The sequence below is a fragment of the Oncorhynchus gorbuscha genome, linkage group LG13 (assembly GCF_021184085.1).
Source record: "Oncorhynchus gorbuscha isolate QuinsamMale2020 ecotype Even-year linkage group LG13, OgorEven_v1.0, whole genome shotgun sequence".
Taxonomy (NCBI): Eukaryota; Metazoa; Chordata; class Actinopteri; order Salmoniformes; family Salmonidae; genus Oncorhynchus; species Oncorhynchus gorbuscha.
This window is the reverse complement of record NC_060185.1, coordinates 39,465,808-39,481,117: the sequence shown is the minus strand read 5'-3', so window position 1 is coordinate 39,481,117 and position 15,310 is coordinate 39,465,808. Positions and strand designations below refer to the sequence as shown.

Sequence of the window (15,310 nt, the reverse complement as noted above, 5' to 3'; positions counted from 1 at the left end):
GGGGTGGTGGACAGTGCAGGAGGTGGGGAGAGGGTAGTAAAGCGGTGTTAGGGAGGGGTGGTGGACAGTGCAGGAGGTATGGAGAGGGTAGTAAAGTGGTGTTAGGGAGGGGTGGTGGACAGTGCAGGAGGTGGGGGAGAGGGTAGTAAAGCGGTGTTAGGGAGGGGTGGTGGACAGTGCAGGAGGTAGGGAGAGGGTAGTAAAGCGGTGTTAGGGAGGGGTGGTGGACAGTGCAGGAGGTGGGGAGAGGGTAGTAAAGCGGTGTTAGGGAGGGGTGGTGGTCAGTGCAGGAGGTAGGGAGAGGGTAGTAGGGAGGGGTGGTGGAAGCGGTGTTAGCGGTGGGAGGGGTGGTGGACAGTGCAGGAGGTGGGGAGAGGGTAGTAAAGTGGTGTTAGGGAGGGGGTGGTGGACAGTGCAGGAGGTGGGGAGAGGGTAGTAAAGCGGTGTTAGGGAGGGGTGGTGGACAGTGCAGGAGGTAGGGAGTGGAATGTCACATCACAGTGTTAGGGAGGGGTGGTGGACAGTGCAGGAGGTGGGGAGCCTCCCAAGTAAAGCGGTGTTAGGGAGGGGTGGTGGACAGTGCAGGAGGTATGGAGAGGGTGCCATTATAAGTGGTGTTAGGGATGGGGTGGTGGACAGTGCAGGAGGAGGGGATGGAGGGAAAGGAAGCGGTGATGAATGGAGGCAGTGGTGGACAGTGCAGGAGGTAGGGAGAGGGTAGTAAAGCGGTGTTAGGGAGGGGTGGTGGACAGTGCAGGAGGTATGGAGAGGGTAGTAAAGCGGTGTTAGGGAGGGGTGGTGGTCAGTGCAGGAGGTGGGGAGAGGGTAGTAAAGCGGTGTTAGGGAGGGGTGGTGGTCAGTGCAGGAGGTAGGGAGAGGGTAGTAAAGCGGTGTTAGGGAGGGGTGGTGGACAGTGCAGGAGGTAGGGAGAGGGTAGTAAAGTGGTGTTAGGGAGGGGTGGTGGACAGTGCGGGAGGTGGGGAGAGGGTAGTAAAGCGGTGTTAGGGAGGGGTGGTGGACAGTGCAGGAGGTAAAACCCAGTGGAATGTCACATCACAGTTCAACACACATTCTCATCCTCGCTCCCCTCTGGACCAAGGCTGCCTCCCAAATAGCACCTTATTTCCTATAAAGTGCACTACTTTTGACCAAGGCCCATAGGGAAGAAGCTGCCATTATATAGGGCATAGGGTGTCATTTGGGATGGAGCCTTCTCAGTGCATTCCATACCCAACTCCCTGCAGAACTCCAGACAGAGAGGGGCATGGAGAAAGGAATTCCCAGGATGAATGGTAGCAGTGGTGGACAGTGCAGGAGGTATGGAGAGGGTAGTAAAGCGGTGTTAGGGAGGGGTGGTGGACAGTGCAGGAGGTATGGAGAGGGTAGTAAAGCGGTGTTAGGGAGGGGTGGTGGACAGTGCAGGAGGTATGGAGAGGGTAGTAAAGCGGTGTTAGGGAGGGGTGGTGGACAGTGCAGGAGGTATGGAGAGGGTAGTAAAGCGGTGTTAGGGAGGGGTGGTGGACAGTGCAGGAGGTAGGGAGAGGGTAGTAAAGCGGTGTTAGGGAGGGGTGGTGGACAGTGCAGGAGGTAGGGAGAGGGTAGTAAAGCGGTGTTAGGGAGGGGTGGTGGTCAGTGCAGGAGGTAGGGAGAGGGTAGTAAAGCGGTGTTAGGGAGGGGTGGTGGACAGTGCAGGAGGTAGGGAGAGGGTAGTAAAGCGGTGTTAGGGAGGGGTGGTGGACAGTGCAGGAGGTGGGGAGAGGGTAGTAAAGCGGTGTTAGGGAGGGGTGGTGGTCAGTGCAGGAGGTGGGGAGAGGGTAGTAAAGCGGTGTTAGGGAGGGGTGGTGGTCAGTGCAGGAGGTAGGGAGAGGGTAGTAAAGCGGTGTTAGGGAGGGGTGGTGGTCAGTGCAGGAGGTAGGGAGAGGGTAGTAAAGCGGTGTTAGGGAGGGGTGGTGGTCAGTGCAGGAGGTAGGGAGAGGGTAGTAAAGCGGTGTTAGGGAGGGGTGGTGGTCAGTGCAGGAGGTGGGGAGAGGGTAGTAAAGTGGTGTTAGGGAGGGGTGGTGGTCAGTGCAGGAGGTGGGGAGAGGGTAGTAAAGCGGTGTTAGGGAGGGGTGGTGGACAGTGCAGGAGGTGGGGAGAGGGTAGTAAAGCGGTGTTAGGGAGGGGTGGTGGTCAGTGCAGGAGGTAGGGAGAGGGTAGTAAAGCGGTGTTAGGGAGGGGTGGTGGACAGTGCAGGAGGTAGGGAGAGGGTAGTAAAGTGGTGTTAGGGAGGGGTGGTGGACAGTGCAGGAGGTGGGGAGAGGGTAGTAAAGTGGTGTTAGGGAGGGGTGGTGGACAGTGCAGGAGGTGGGAGAGAGGGTAGTAAAGTGGTGTTAGGGAGGGGTGGTGGTCAGTGCAGGATGTAGGGAGAGGGTAGTAAAGCGGTGTTAGGGAGGGGTGGTGGACAGTGCAGGAGGTGGGGAGAGGGTAGTAAAGCGGTGTTAGGGAGGGGTGGTGGACAGTGCAGGATGTAGGGAGAGGATAGTAAAGTGGTGTTAGGGAGGGGTGGTGGACAGTGCAGGAGGTATGGAGAGGGTAGTAAAGTGGTGTTAGGGAGGGGTGGTGGACAGTGCAGGAGGTAGGGAGAGGGTCGTAAAGCGGTGTGATGGAGGGGTGGTGGACAGTGCAGGAGGTAGTGAGAGGGTAGTAAAGCGGTGTTAGGGAGGGGTGGTTGACAGGGCAGGAGGTGGGGAGAGGGTAGTAAAGCGGTGTGATGGAGGGGTGGTGGACAGTGCAGGAGGTAGGGAGAGGGTAGTAAAGCGGTGTTAGGGAGGGGTGGTGGACAGTGCAGGAGGTAGGGAGAGGGTAGTAATGCGGTGTTAGAGAGGGGTGGTGGTGGGGGTTGAGGTCAAGGCCAAATTATGGTGTAGAAATTGGGGGGTACGAATAGTATACAGAGAGTCCATGGGGCCGATTAAATAAATACAAATTCAAACATTTCCTGCAATTCTAGACAGTTTGACATGACTTATTATGCCTCTCTTTGGTATTTTGAGGGGTATTTTGAGGACACAGTATAAGTGGAAAGATAATTGGAAGGCCCCCCAGAATAATGACTAACCTGCATTTCAGCCCATTTTGCCTTGGGGCAGAGAGAAAAATGTGTAGTTTTGTAATGCTATTCTACACATGTTGCCATGAGGCTGAGAGAAAATGTTGCAGTTTTAAAGTAACTGTGTGGCTATCCAATGAGCATGAGCGACCCAATATGCACTGGGTCCATTCTTAGCAAGGTTCCGTCGGCCACATAGTAACGAATGACTTTGTTTTGAAAACTATGTTGCTCTAGGTGGCTATGTTAGCGTCAACTATGGGTAGCTATCGCTAGAGTTTGGACTTCTGTTAACGTTACGACATGATGTCCTAGCTAACAATGGACCCCGTGCGAATTAGGTAGCCCGTGATCATATATATATTATATTATTATCATGCCACCAAATTCGCACGGGTTCCATATTGACAAATTACTTCTTCAAAGCTAAGCAAGCTGTTATAGAAAACTGTTTGTCAACAACCAGAAAATAACTAGCTGCTTCCGGGATGAGGGCGAAGGACACTGTGTACTTCCCTCTTTTTAACTTTAACAGAAGTCCAAACTCTTGTGGTAGTTACCCATAGTTGATGCAAATGTAGCCATGTAGTCATTCGTCGCTATGGGGCCAACGGAACCTTGCGACAAGGGACCCCTGTGCATATTAGTTAGCCCGTGCTCATTGGGTAGCCACAACTGTCCAGTGAAAATCTTACTTTTAAAAGTTCCTATTCTGTTAACTCATCCTCTAGTCGTATGTGTGGCCAAAGCATACGTTTGAGAAAAAACACTGTGAGTGTGTGTGTGTGTTTCTGGCTGGGGTAAAGCCAATAGAGGTTCTAGTGGTATTGAAGTGAACACTGCAGGGTGAAGGACATGCCACTGTCAGTTCTATGCTCCTGGGGCTGATGTGTGAGCATGTGCATGTTCTTGTATTCTGTGCTCCATTGTGTGTGTGTGCATGCAAATCCTCACTGTTCAAAAGCACATGTGAAAGAGCAAAAGCGGTGTAAGGACCAACCAAATTCTTACACCTCACCTTTGCACATTCCTAGAAGCAATATTAGCTCACCTTCGGGAAGGGGCAGCAGTGTGATGGCCGTACTGAGACGGCCACTGCCCAGACTGACCAGATGGGGGCGCTCTGCCTGGACCTTCAGCGCCTTGCCACTCTCAAACAGATCCAGTGGCGTGCTCTACGAACAGAAAGGTCACAGACTCAATTATCATTGTATTAGCTCCATTTGGCCTCATATGGCAGTATAAGTTAATGATTGGAAGCAGACTTAATATCATCAAATGTTTTGGAAAAGCTAAATGGGGTAGAGAATAGAGACAACTACCCTCAAGCTACAGTTGGCCTTTTGACGAACCATTAATGCATCCCAAATGGATGGATGCTCCCTTTCACTGCAAAAGATAGTCACACAAAAATGTTCACTATCCAGACAAACAGCCAGTACATAACATGATATTATATGACCGTGTTGGCTATTCAGAATGATCCCTTTCATTCCTTCTCAATTCATGAGAACAATATGTTTTAGTGCTGTTTTAGCAGCTACACTGGATCACAGGCCTACATTACGGTTCATTTCATAGCCCAGGGACATCCAGCCTGCATGAATGTCTTCTCTGTGTGGTGGCATTGCTCTAGCTGACTGCTGGGGCTGTTTACATATCGCTTTATACAGAGAGAGTGTGAGCTGTGAGGGAGCCTAGTTATGCCCGCAGAGCAAAAACACCAGCATGCGGCTTTGGGAGAAGGAAACGTTGTCATGGTAACAGCGCTCGCTGGAAACCACTGAAGCACTGCAATTAAGAGACATTACCTCCTGGAAGACATACGTGAGCTAAGCTGTGAAGAACCTCTTTGTCATCATCAGCATAGCATCTCTCTGAATGTATTGCACATGCGGGGTTTGCATTACATTTTTTGTCAAAATTAATTCATTTGATGCCAAGGCTACTCTAACATTGTACTGTAGAAGACTAGAGGGAGTAAAATGGTTGAACCCAATGATCATTAGCCCAATGTATGGCATGCTACTTTGAGTCTGTTGTATAGCCTTGACTTGACTAGATGTAGTAGATGAGGGCCCATGAGTGCTTTGAGGGATAGTGCAATTACATTTTGGACTAGTAATAGGCCTAATCACATGCCAACATTTTGTAGCAGGTAGTGGTGATGAAATGTTGAAATGCCACAGGGTCTCTTTGTCATCAGGATGGTATTCAGTAGGGACAAAAAGTTTTACCGTTGCCAACTTGTTTTGCTACAGTGTGCCCTACTGAACACAACCCCAATAAACCTTACTAAGACCTCTCTGAAGAGCATCCAAGTGTTTCCTGCTTGATAGGGCAAAGGCCTACTGTAACAAGTTCAGTCTCTTCTATCAGCCTCTCTTTGATATTTTACACTTTGATCTTATGCTGGTTTAATCATTGTCTCTCTCCTGCATGTCAGAATAGGCTACTGTGTTAGTGGTACCCAGCTGCAGTTTCCTGTGTGCTACTGCTCCCCTGTGGCACTCCAGAGTCTCTCTCTCTCTCTCTCTCTCTCTCTCTCTCTCTCTCTCTCTCTCTCTCTCTCTCTCTTTCTCTCTCTCTTCTCTCTTTCTCTTTCTTTCTCTCTCTCTCTCTTTTTCTCTCTCTCTCTCTCTCTCTCTCTCTCTCTCTCTCTCTCTCTCTCTCTCTCTCTCTCTCTCTCTCTCTCTCTCTCTCTCTCTCTCTCTCTCTCTCTCTCTCTCAAATATCATATAGATTAGCTAACCGTTATTTAAGAGCTCCTGAATATAAATGGTACTGACACCCACAATGAGTACTGGCACCTACATGTATTTCAGTCCAAGTCAAGCACTGCCTGGAGTGCCAGATGGATATTTTAACTAGTATTCGAACACAGGACTCAGCAACACAGAGCCACACTAACAACAGGTGGGTACAGAGGCAGCTTGTTGTTACAGACCCATTTCTCTCTTATCTAGCTAGTCTTCAGGGAGCCTTGACATGCCACATCAGTGGACACAGTTATCCAGAGGAGAAAATGCAGCGGGTATGGTTTGACATTGAAAAAATAAAACCAAATTACATAGTACGATGACAGACAGGATTTCGTTTTGTTTCCAACGTCACTTGCCAAGTTTTTAGTATCGCTCACACAATGGCCTCACAGACCAAGTGCCCCTCCCCATTATGAGAACACTCATCACAGAGTGGTAGTGAAGGGCACGTTCACAAAGAGCGCATCAGCAGTAAGGAAGGAGGAAATAAAGACAGCTCGTTCAGATCTTTAGAGAGGAGCTCTTGGTTGGCGCGACAGTTTGATTGTGTGTGCTATGCTGCAGAAGTTTGGTTTATTTTCAGCGTGTGTAGTTTATAAAGGTGGAGAGAATTTATTTTTTCAAATGCATTTCCCATTGAAGTTCATTAGAGCTGGACTAGTATTGCCCTGCCAGAAGTATTTGGGTGGACATTTTAGTTAAAAGTGAGGTTGCTTGTAAGTTGTGTATTGTTATTTGAACTGTATTGAGGTGGGGTGTACTAATGACATATGGCCGAGAAGATTGTGGACATTTTTAAGGCTTTTGTTGTCTATGAACACCCCCCAAATTCATACCCTCTGCACTCCTCCACTATGAACACTCCCCACATTCAAACCCTCTGTACTCCTCCACTATGAACACTCCCCACATTCAAACCCTCTGCACTCCTCCACTATGAACACCCCCCACATTCAAACCCTCTGTACTCCTCCAATATGAACACTCCCCACATTCAAACCCTCTGTACTCCTCCACTATGAACACTCCCCACATTCAAACCCTCTGCACTCCTCCACTATGAACACCCCCCACATTCATACCCTCTGTACTCCTCCACTATGAACACCCCCACATTCAAACCCTCTGTACTCCTCCACTATGAACACTCCCCACATTCAAACCCTCTGCACTCCTCCACTATGAACACCCCCACATTCAAACCCTCTGTACTCCTCCACTATGAACACTCCCCACATTCAAACCCTCTGCACTCCTCCACTATGAACACCCCCCACATTCAAACCCTCTGCACTCCTCCACTATGAACACCCCCCACATTCATACCCTCTGCACTCCTCCACTATGAACACCAACCACATTCATACCCTCTGCACTCCTCCACTATGAACACCCCCCACATTCATACCCACTGCACTCCTCCACTGGACGATAATACATATTATTGCAAATCCTCTGTTGATGACTGGGTTCTTTCTTGTATGAAGTTGCTGTTCAATTGCTCTGCCATTAGTATTATTGTATGAGGTATTCTTGTTTGGGTTACCCCTGTGCTGTGATGTCGGTTTTATATGGTGTGTATTCTCTTTTCTCTCCACTGGCTATCTGGTAAACAGGCTACACTCTAGGCAGTCTCTTCTGCTGATGTGTGTGGGTCTGGTAGTGGTTCTCTCTATTCTACTCTTTTCCTTTCGACATGGTTAATACCTGCCTGGCACCCAAACAAAATCTTTCTTTACCCCTCTCTAATAAATACCCCTACAATATACACAAACTAGCAACGTTACAGTTCTTGACACAAACCGGTATGCATGGCACCTACTACCATACCACGTTACAAGGCACTTCAGTATTTTGTCTTGCCCATTCACCCTCTGAATGGCATACGTACACAACCCACTTTTCAATTGTCTCAACGCTTAATCCTTACTTAACCGGTCTCCTCACCTGCCCTGATTGAAGTGGATTTAACAAGTAACATCAATTAGATATCATAGCTTTCACCTGGTCAGTCTGTATCATGGAAAGGGCACACACACACACAAACACACACACACACACACACACACACACACACACACACACACACACACACACACACACACACACACACACACACACACACACACACACACACACACACACACACACACACACACACGCACACGCACACGCACACGCACACGCACACGCACACGCACACGCACACACACACACCTCACCTGTAACACCTTATGGGTCTGCCATCCGCGTTCAGGCAAGTTCCTGTTCAGACTGTCCATATCCACTGCGTTGTCGATCATGCCCTCTGACACATGAAGATCCTATGGAACAAAACATGACACACCTGTAAGAGGATCATCTAAGAAAGGAGACTAACAGCGATGAAAGGATTCAAAGGGCTTCTGCTGTTACTGCCTCCTGCTGTTTACAAAAGGCAACATGAACACTTCATCTACTCTTTGTGTCTCTGTCTTCAGTCAAGTATCGTCTTATGTGGCGTTTATACTGTACATGCACGGTTCTATACATTGCAAGTGAAAGACAATGGTCCAGAATGTTTAACTAGGCATGGCCAATGGGACTGTGAATAGTCAGACCGTACAAGTTATCAATGAGTACGCTTAGAGAAAGACAGACACTGCTGATTGGGATTCCCCCTTCAGCCCCTCTCAGCCAGGATGAGTCAGTAATGTGATTCATTAGATGAGAACACACACCACACACAGGGAGACAGACAATGTTTCCGCACAAATAATGCTGATGTCCCCTGTTATAAAACTCGGTCAACACACATATACAGTACCAGTCAAAGGTTTGGACACACCTACTTATTCCAGGGTGTTTCTTTATCGATACTATTTTCTACATTGTACAATAATAGTGAAGAGATCAAAACTATGAAATAATACATATGGAATCACGTAGTAACCCAAAAGGTTTTGAACAAATTGTACTTGAGATTCTTCAAAGTAGCCACCCTTTGCTTTGATGACAGCTTTGCACACTCTTGGCATTATCTCAACCAGCTTCATGAGGTAGTCACCTGGAGTGCATTTCAATTAACAGGTGTGCCTTTGTGGATTGTCTTACTGCGTTTGAGCCAATCAGTTGTCTTGTGACAAGGGTAGGGGTAGCACACAGAAGATAGTCATATTTGGTCAAATACCAAGCCATATTTGGTCAAATACCAAGCCATATTTGGTAAAATACCAAGCCATATTTGGTAAAATACCAAGCCATATTTGGTAAAATACCAAGCCATATTTGGTAAAATACCAAGTCCATTGTATGGCAAGAACAGCTGAAATAAGCAAAGAGAAACGACAGGCCATCATTACTACAAGACATGAAGGTCAGTCAATCCGGAAAATTTCAAGAACTTTTAAAGTTTCTTCAAGTGCAGTCGCAAATACCATCAAGTGTTATGATGAAACTGGCTCTCGTGAGGACCAGGAACGCAAGACCCAGAGTTACCTCTGCTGCAGAGGATAAGTTCATAAGAGTTAACTGCAGCTCAGATTGCAGCCCAAATAAATGCTTCACCGAGTTCAAGTAAGACACATCTCAACATCAACTGTTCAGAGGAGACTGCGTGAATCAGGCCTTCATGGTCAAATTGCTGCAACGAAACCGCTACTAAGGTCACCAATAATAAGAAGAGACTTGCTTGTGCCAAGAAACACGAGCAATGGACATTAGACCGGTGGAAATTTGTCCTTTGGTCTGAGTCCAAATTTGAGATTATTGGTTCCAACTGCTGTGTCTTTGTGAGACACAGAGTAGGTGAACAGATCTCCGCATGTGTGGTTCACACCGTGAATCATGGCGGTGTGATGGTGTGGGGGTGCTTTGCTGGTGACACTATCTGTGATTTATTTAGAATTCAAGGCAAACTTAACCAGCATGGCTACCACAGCATTCTGCAGCGAAACGCCATCCCATCTGGTTTGCACTTAGTGGGACTATTATTTGTTTTTCAACAGGACAATGACCCAACACACCTCCAGGCTGTGTAAGGGCTATTTGACCAAGAAGGAGAGTGATGGATCAAATCAAATCAAATCAAATTTTATTTGTCACATACACATGGTTAGCAGATGTTAATGCGAGTGTAGCGAAATGCTTGTGCTTCTAGTTCCGACAATGCAGTGATAACCAACAAGTAATCTAACTAACAATTCCAAAACTACTGTCTTATACACAGTGTAAGGGGATGAGGAACATGTACATAAGGATATATGAATGAGTGATGGTACAGAGCAGCATACAGTAGATGGTATCGAGTACAGTATATACATATGAGATGAGTGTGTAGACAAAGTAAACAAGTGGCATAGTTAAAGTGGCTAGTGATACATGTGTTACATAAGGATGCAGTCGATGATGTAGAGTACAGTATATACATATGCATATGAGATGAATAATGTAGGGTAAGTAACATTATATAAGGTAGCATTGTTTAAAGTGGCTAGTGATATATTTACATCATTTCCCATCAATTCCCATTATTAAAATGGCTGGAGTTGGGTCAGTGTCAATGACAGTGTGTTGGCAGCAGCCACTCAGTGTTAGTGGTGGCTGTTTAACAGTCTGATGGCCTTGAGATAGAAGCTGTTTTTCAGTCTCTCGGTCCCAGCTTTGATGCACCTGTACTGACCTCGCCTTCTGGATGATAGCGGGGTGAACAGGCAGTGGTTCGGGTGGTTGATGTCCTTGATGATCTTTATGGCCTTCCTGTAACAACGGGTGGTGTAGGTGTCCTGGAGGGCAGGTAGTTTGACCCCGGTGATGCGTTGTGCAGTCCTCACTACCCTCTGGAGAGCCTTACGGTTGAGGGCGGAGCAGTTGCCGTACCAGGCGGTGATACAGCCCGCCAGGATGCTCTCGATTGTGCATCTGTAGAAGTTTGTGAGTGCTTTTGGTGACAAGCCGAATTTCTTCAGCGCTGCATCAGATGACCTGGTCTCCACAATCATCCAATCTCAACCCAATTGAGATGGTTTGGGATGAGTTGGAACACGGTATGAAGGAAAATTAGCCAACTAGTGCTCAGGATATGTGGGAACTCCTTCAAGACAGATGGAAAAGCATTCTAGGTGAAGCTGGTTGAGAGAATATCAAGAGTGTGCAAAGGGTGGCTTCTTTGAGGAATCAAAAATATATTTTGAATTTTTTTTAAACACTGTTTTGGTTACTACATGATTCCATATGTCTTATTTCATAGTTTTGATCTATTCACTATTATCGTACAATGTATAAAAAAGTCAAAATAAAGAAAAACCCTTGAATGACTGGTACTGTACGTTCGAACACACAAACACCCACACAAACATACGTGGGCACACGTTCACACACACACACACACACACACACACACACACACACACACACACACACACACACACACACACACACACACACACACACACACACACACACACACACACACACACACACACACACACACACACACACACACACACACACACACACACACACACACACACACACACACACACACACACAGGGTGATCTCCCCTGAGACCTGACACATCCAGAGGAATGCATAGCGGCCGCCTTGCGTCTGTCTGTCTGTCGGTCTGTCTGTGTCTGTCTGCCCTCCCATCAGTCTCTACTACATCCATCCCTCTCTTCCACTCCCCTTATCCAACAAATTCTTTCTCTTTTATTCAATGCTTTTTGGCTTGTCCACAGAGTCGGCCCACAACAGATTGCTATACATACTTTTTCATGTCTATATTTGTACACGTGTTATAATTGACCAGTTGAGACCAGTATAATTGAGAGTGAGTGTATGTGAGACTAAGAAAACACGTATGCATCCATCATCTATGAAATTAGAGGCTTGTGGGCAAATTTAGTTAAGAAAACCACAAGCAATGTTAACCAACCCATATTTATAGTCATCTTTGTACATTTAAGTGTCTTGGGTGGAAGTCTTCTCAGAGTAATTAGCATCCCTAAAATGTTGTGCAGGGTTGGAAAATGTGTTTCTGATGCATTCCGATATACAACATAGATTCAAATGTACTTTATCATTAAGTTTATCCTGTTGTCATGATAGAACTCAGCCAATAAATTAGCTAAAATATCTGATCTATCTATAGAAATGACAACAGGGAAAGGGAAAGTGGGATACCTAGTCAGTTATCCAGCTGAATGTTCAACTGAAATGTGTCTTCTGCATTTAACCCAACCAATCTGAATCAGAGAGGTGAGGGGGACTGCCTTAAATCGACCTCCAAACATTAAAAAAACACTATGATCAGAACAAAAGACTTCAATCTAAGTTATATTTCACATGACCATATATACTAAGAAACTACTATATGTGAGAGACCCAGTAACCTCATGATATAGCCATCACGTCCCTTGTCATATCTCACAGTGTAGTTGTAGGGCGATCCAATAATTACCTTTCGCCAGTTGTCCAGCAAATACACGTCCTCCATTTGCGAAATTATACTAGCTCTCAACTACCGAGTGAGCGAATTAGAGCTTCCTTCAAAGCTGCTACAGTATCTACTACCTGCCAGCAGCTCTACCTACTGGTGTATCGTCTACCTCAACAATCACCGCTGATTCGCTACCTGCTCCCATTTACAACACGAACCTGTCTGTGCTTGCTACACTGAACTAAGCCCGCATTCCTGCCTGGCAGCCACAAGCCCTGATAACAGATGGAGATAGGAATGTATAAAGGACAGATAAAAATAGGGAAGGGAAAAGTGAGAGAGGAAGATGAGGGGTAGAAGTAGCCTTTAAAGTGAGTTGACCATGAAGCAGAAACAATGTATATTAACACTATTAGAGAAATACAAACATGCAACAACTCAGAGAGAATAACTAGGCAATGTAGGTCAACTGGAGAGCTGGATAGAACATACAATAGGCTGCTGTCTAATCCAATATATCTCTGTGATCTAGTCTGGTTTGATCTGATTCCAGCCCCTATTCTCAGCCAGTTCCCACCACATGCCATCACATTCATCAAAGCCTCATCTCTCTCTCGCTCTCTGTCCAAATACTGTTGACAGCCTTTTCTCTGTCGATGCGCTCTAAAGAACCAGCCCACTGCTAACTACACGCACACAGATTAAAGGAGCAACAATGCAAAGAATGGCGGCCTGGAGTCACTGCTATAAAGGCAGGCGTTGTTTTCAAACGAGCATGCATGGATCTTTCCCTCACACATTAATGAATATTTGTTGATGGGGATATGAGTTGGAGAGCAGAAAGGGAAGGAGGGAATGAGGGAGCTTGTGGCTTGCTGAAGGCATGCGGGTATGGGCAATAGCGGGGCAATAGTCCCACGACTGTCCCATGAGTCAAACAAATCAATCACTCAGACACAGACACGTTGATGACAATCTGGGAGAAGTGTGGAAAATTGGTGAATTTGGGAATTTCTTCCCTATTTTCGTCCCCTAGTCAAGACAGGGAAACTCCTAAACAGCAGTGGTAGTGTAGAACTGAACGTCCTCGACTTAACAACAAGATATGACCTCCTTAGACATCATGTCATGTCATGTCAAAAATCCTTTTTATGCCTTTATACTGCATGGAGGAGGAGATTCCTGTGTCAGGGGTGGGTGTCAGAAAGAGCTACATGAAATGATGCCTTCATTTAACCACAGGGTTCACAGTTGGATATATAGTAACGCCTCCGCTCAAACTACGCTCTGGAATATCCTCTCCCTACCATCCAAACACAGCATTTGCAGGTTTTATCATGCATATGAATGCATGTGGGACAACATTCTCCACAGATTCTCTACCCATGGGCATGAATTTCAAATGAAGAGACGCTTTGTGAGCTTCCAAAATGCTGATGCATCTGAAATAAATAGCTATTAGAATATAAATGAATAGTCTCGTATGGTGTCCTGTAGTTCCAGGGTAATGATTGGCTTCCTGTTCCTTCCTACCCAGAGGATTACTCAACACTGGCATTAGAACTGAGGTGGGAGAGAGAGAAAGAGAGGGAGAGGATGGTATTTTCAATGGCTGGTTTATCTTCCTCTGCAAGCGCTGAGCCCTGCCTCCTCCACCTGGTGATGAACCACCTTGTTCTAATCGTCTCGTGACACCAAATAAACTCCCTCACTCCTTTTCTTTCCCCACCCCACGCACGCACACGTGCACACACACACACACACATGCAAACACACACACACACACACACACACACACACACACACACACACACACACACACACACACACACACACACACACACACACACACACACACACACACACACACACACACACACACACACACACACACACACACACACACACACACACACAGGTGTTACTCTAACTGTAAGAGAGACATGAGAAGAGCCTGATCGCAAAGGGGAGGAAATCAAATAAGCCAATGAGGATATTGTTGATAATGTAATGTTATATTTACTGGTGAATAAACAATCAATAATTTCAGTTACAAATGCCATATCTGCTCACATGACTGTTTTATCCTCATCCTTTTAGTTTTTGTTCTCGTAATAAAATATTCACTGTCTCTATAAACGGTAAGCAATCTCTTCCTGAGGCCTGATGTGTTTCTCACCCGGAGATGTTTCACTCTGAGAAAACATCTCGGAAATCATCTGTTCTAATATTCACACTAGCATACTACCTAGAATGAAGCAATCAATTATTGGGCTTGCTGGCATGGACATTGACACTAAATGGCCTTGTTACAATAACAAAACTAGCTTACCTTCTAGAATGAAGCAATGTATTGGGCACATATTGTAGCTAAGTGGTATGTTAGTATGGACACTGGAACGCCATCATGTCAGGGAACAGGGTAGAGAGGGGAGGACAGTAGTTCTAGTAGTAGGCACCATGTACAGCCTACTATAGGAAACCAAGTGGCTGCACATAAATACTTGGCATTTCAAAGAACATATGATTATGGCAACAATTTTACTCTGCAATGTTCCTTAGCTATTCACAACTGGATGTGGCTGGAGCCAAATAGCACCTTCTGTTTTTAGGGCCACAGAAATATAGCAAACAACTGTGGTAAGAGGTCCAGCATGCATCTTTTAGGGAGTCTTTACTAGATACCGTAAATCAGATTACAGAAAGATTCATGCAATATGCACAATATGGGGATATTGCTACAAGAATACAAAGCAACAAAGCAACAGCAAACATGTCGTCCCCCACACATGATGTTGCGCCCCCCTTTGGCCAATCAGTGTAATTTTGTAAATGACGGATCTCTATGGCAACGAATATCCTTGACAGATTTATATGCAATTATTCACGAACATGTGAATTTATATTGGTCTGTAACGGCCATTTTGTTTTAGTTACTAGTCTGGAAAGTATTGCGTTGAGAAACATTTGTCCATAGATGCCACATATCAAGTTTTGTGCAGATTGATCATTCGGTGCCAAAGTGTTTTTCAAAAAATCAA

General features: G+C 46.1%; 1 protein-coding gene across 1 annotated transcript in view; it reads right to left on the bottom strand.

Moving 5' to 3' along the window:
- The window catches only part of LOC123992309 (pleckstrin homology-like domain family B member 1), a 96,448-nt gene extending 84,006 nt beyond the window's left edge, over positions 1–12,442 (bottom strand). The window contains 3 exon segments of the mRNA XM_046293467.1: positions 4,140–4,263; positions 8,073–8,174; positions 12,291–12,442. Coding sequence (XP_046149423.1) covers positions 4,140–4,263; positions 8,073–8,174; positions 12,291–12,326 — 262 coding nt within the window. The 5' untranslated portion in view covers positions 12,327–12,442.
- Positions 12,443–15,310: the final 2,868 nt, after the last annotated feature.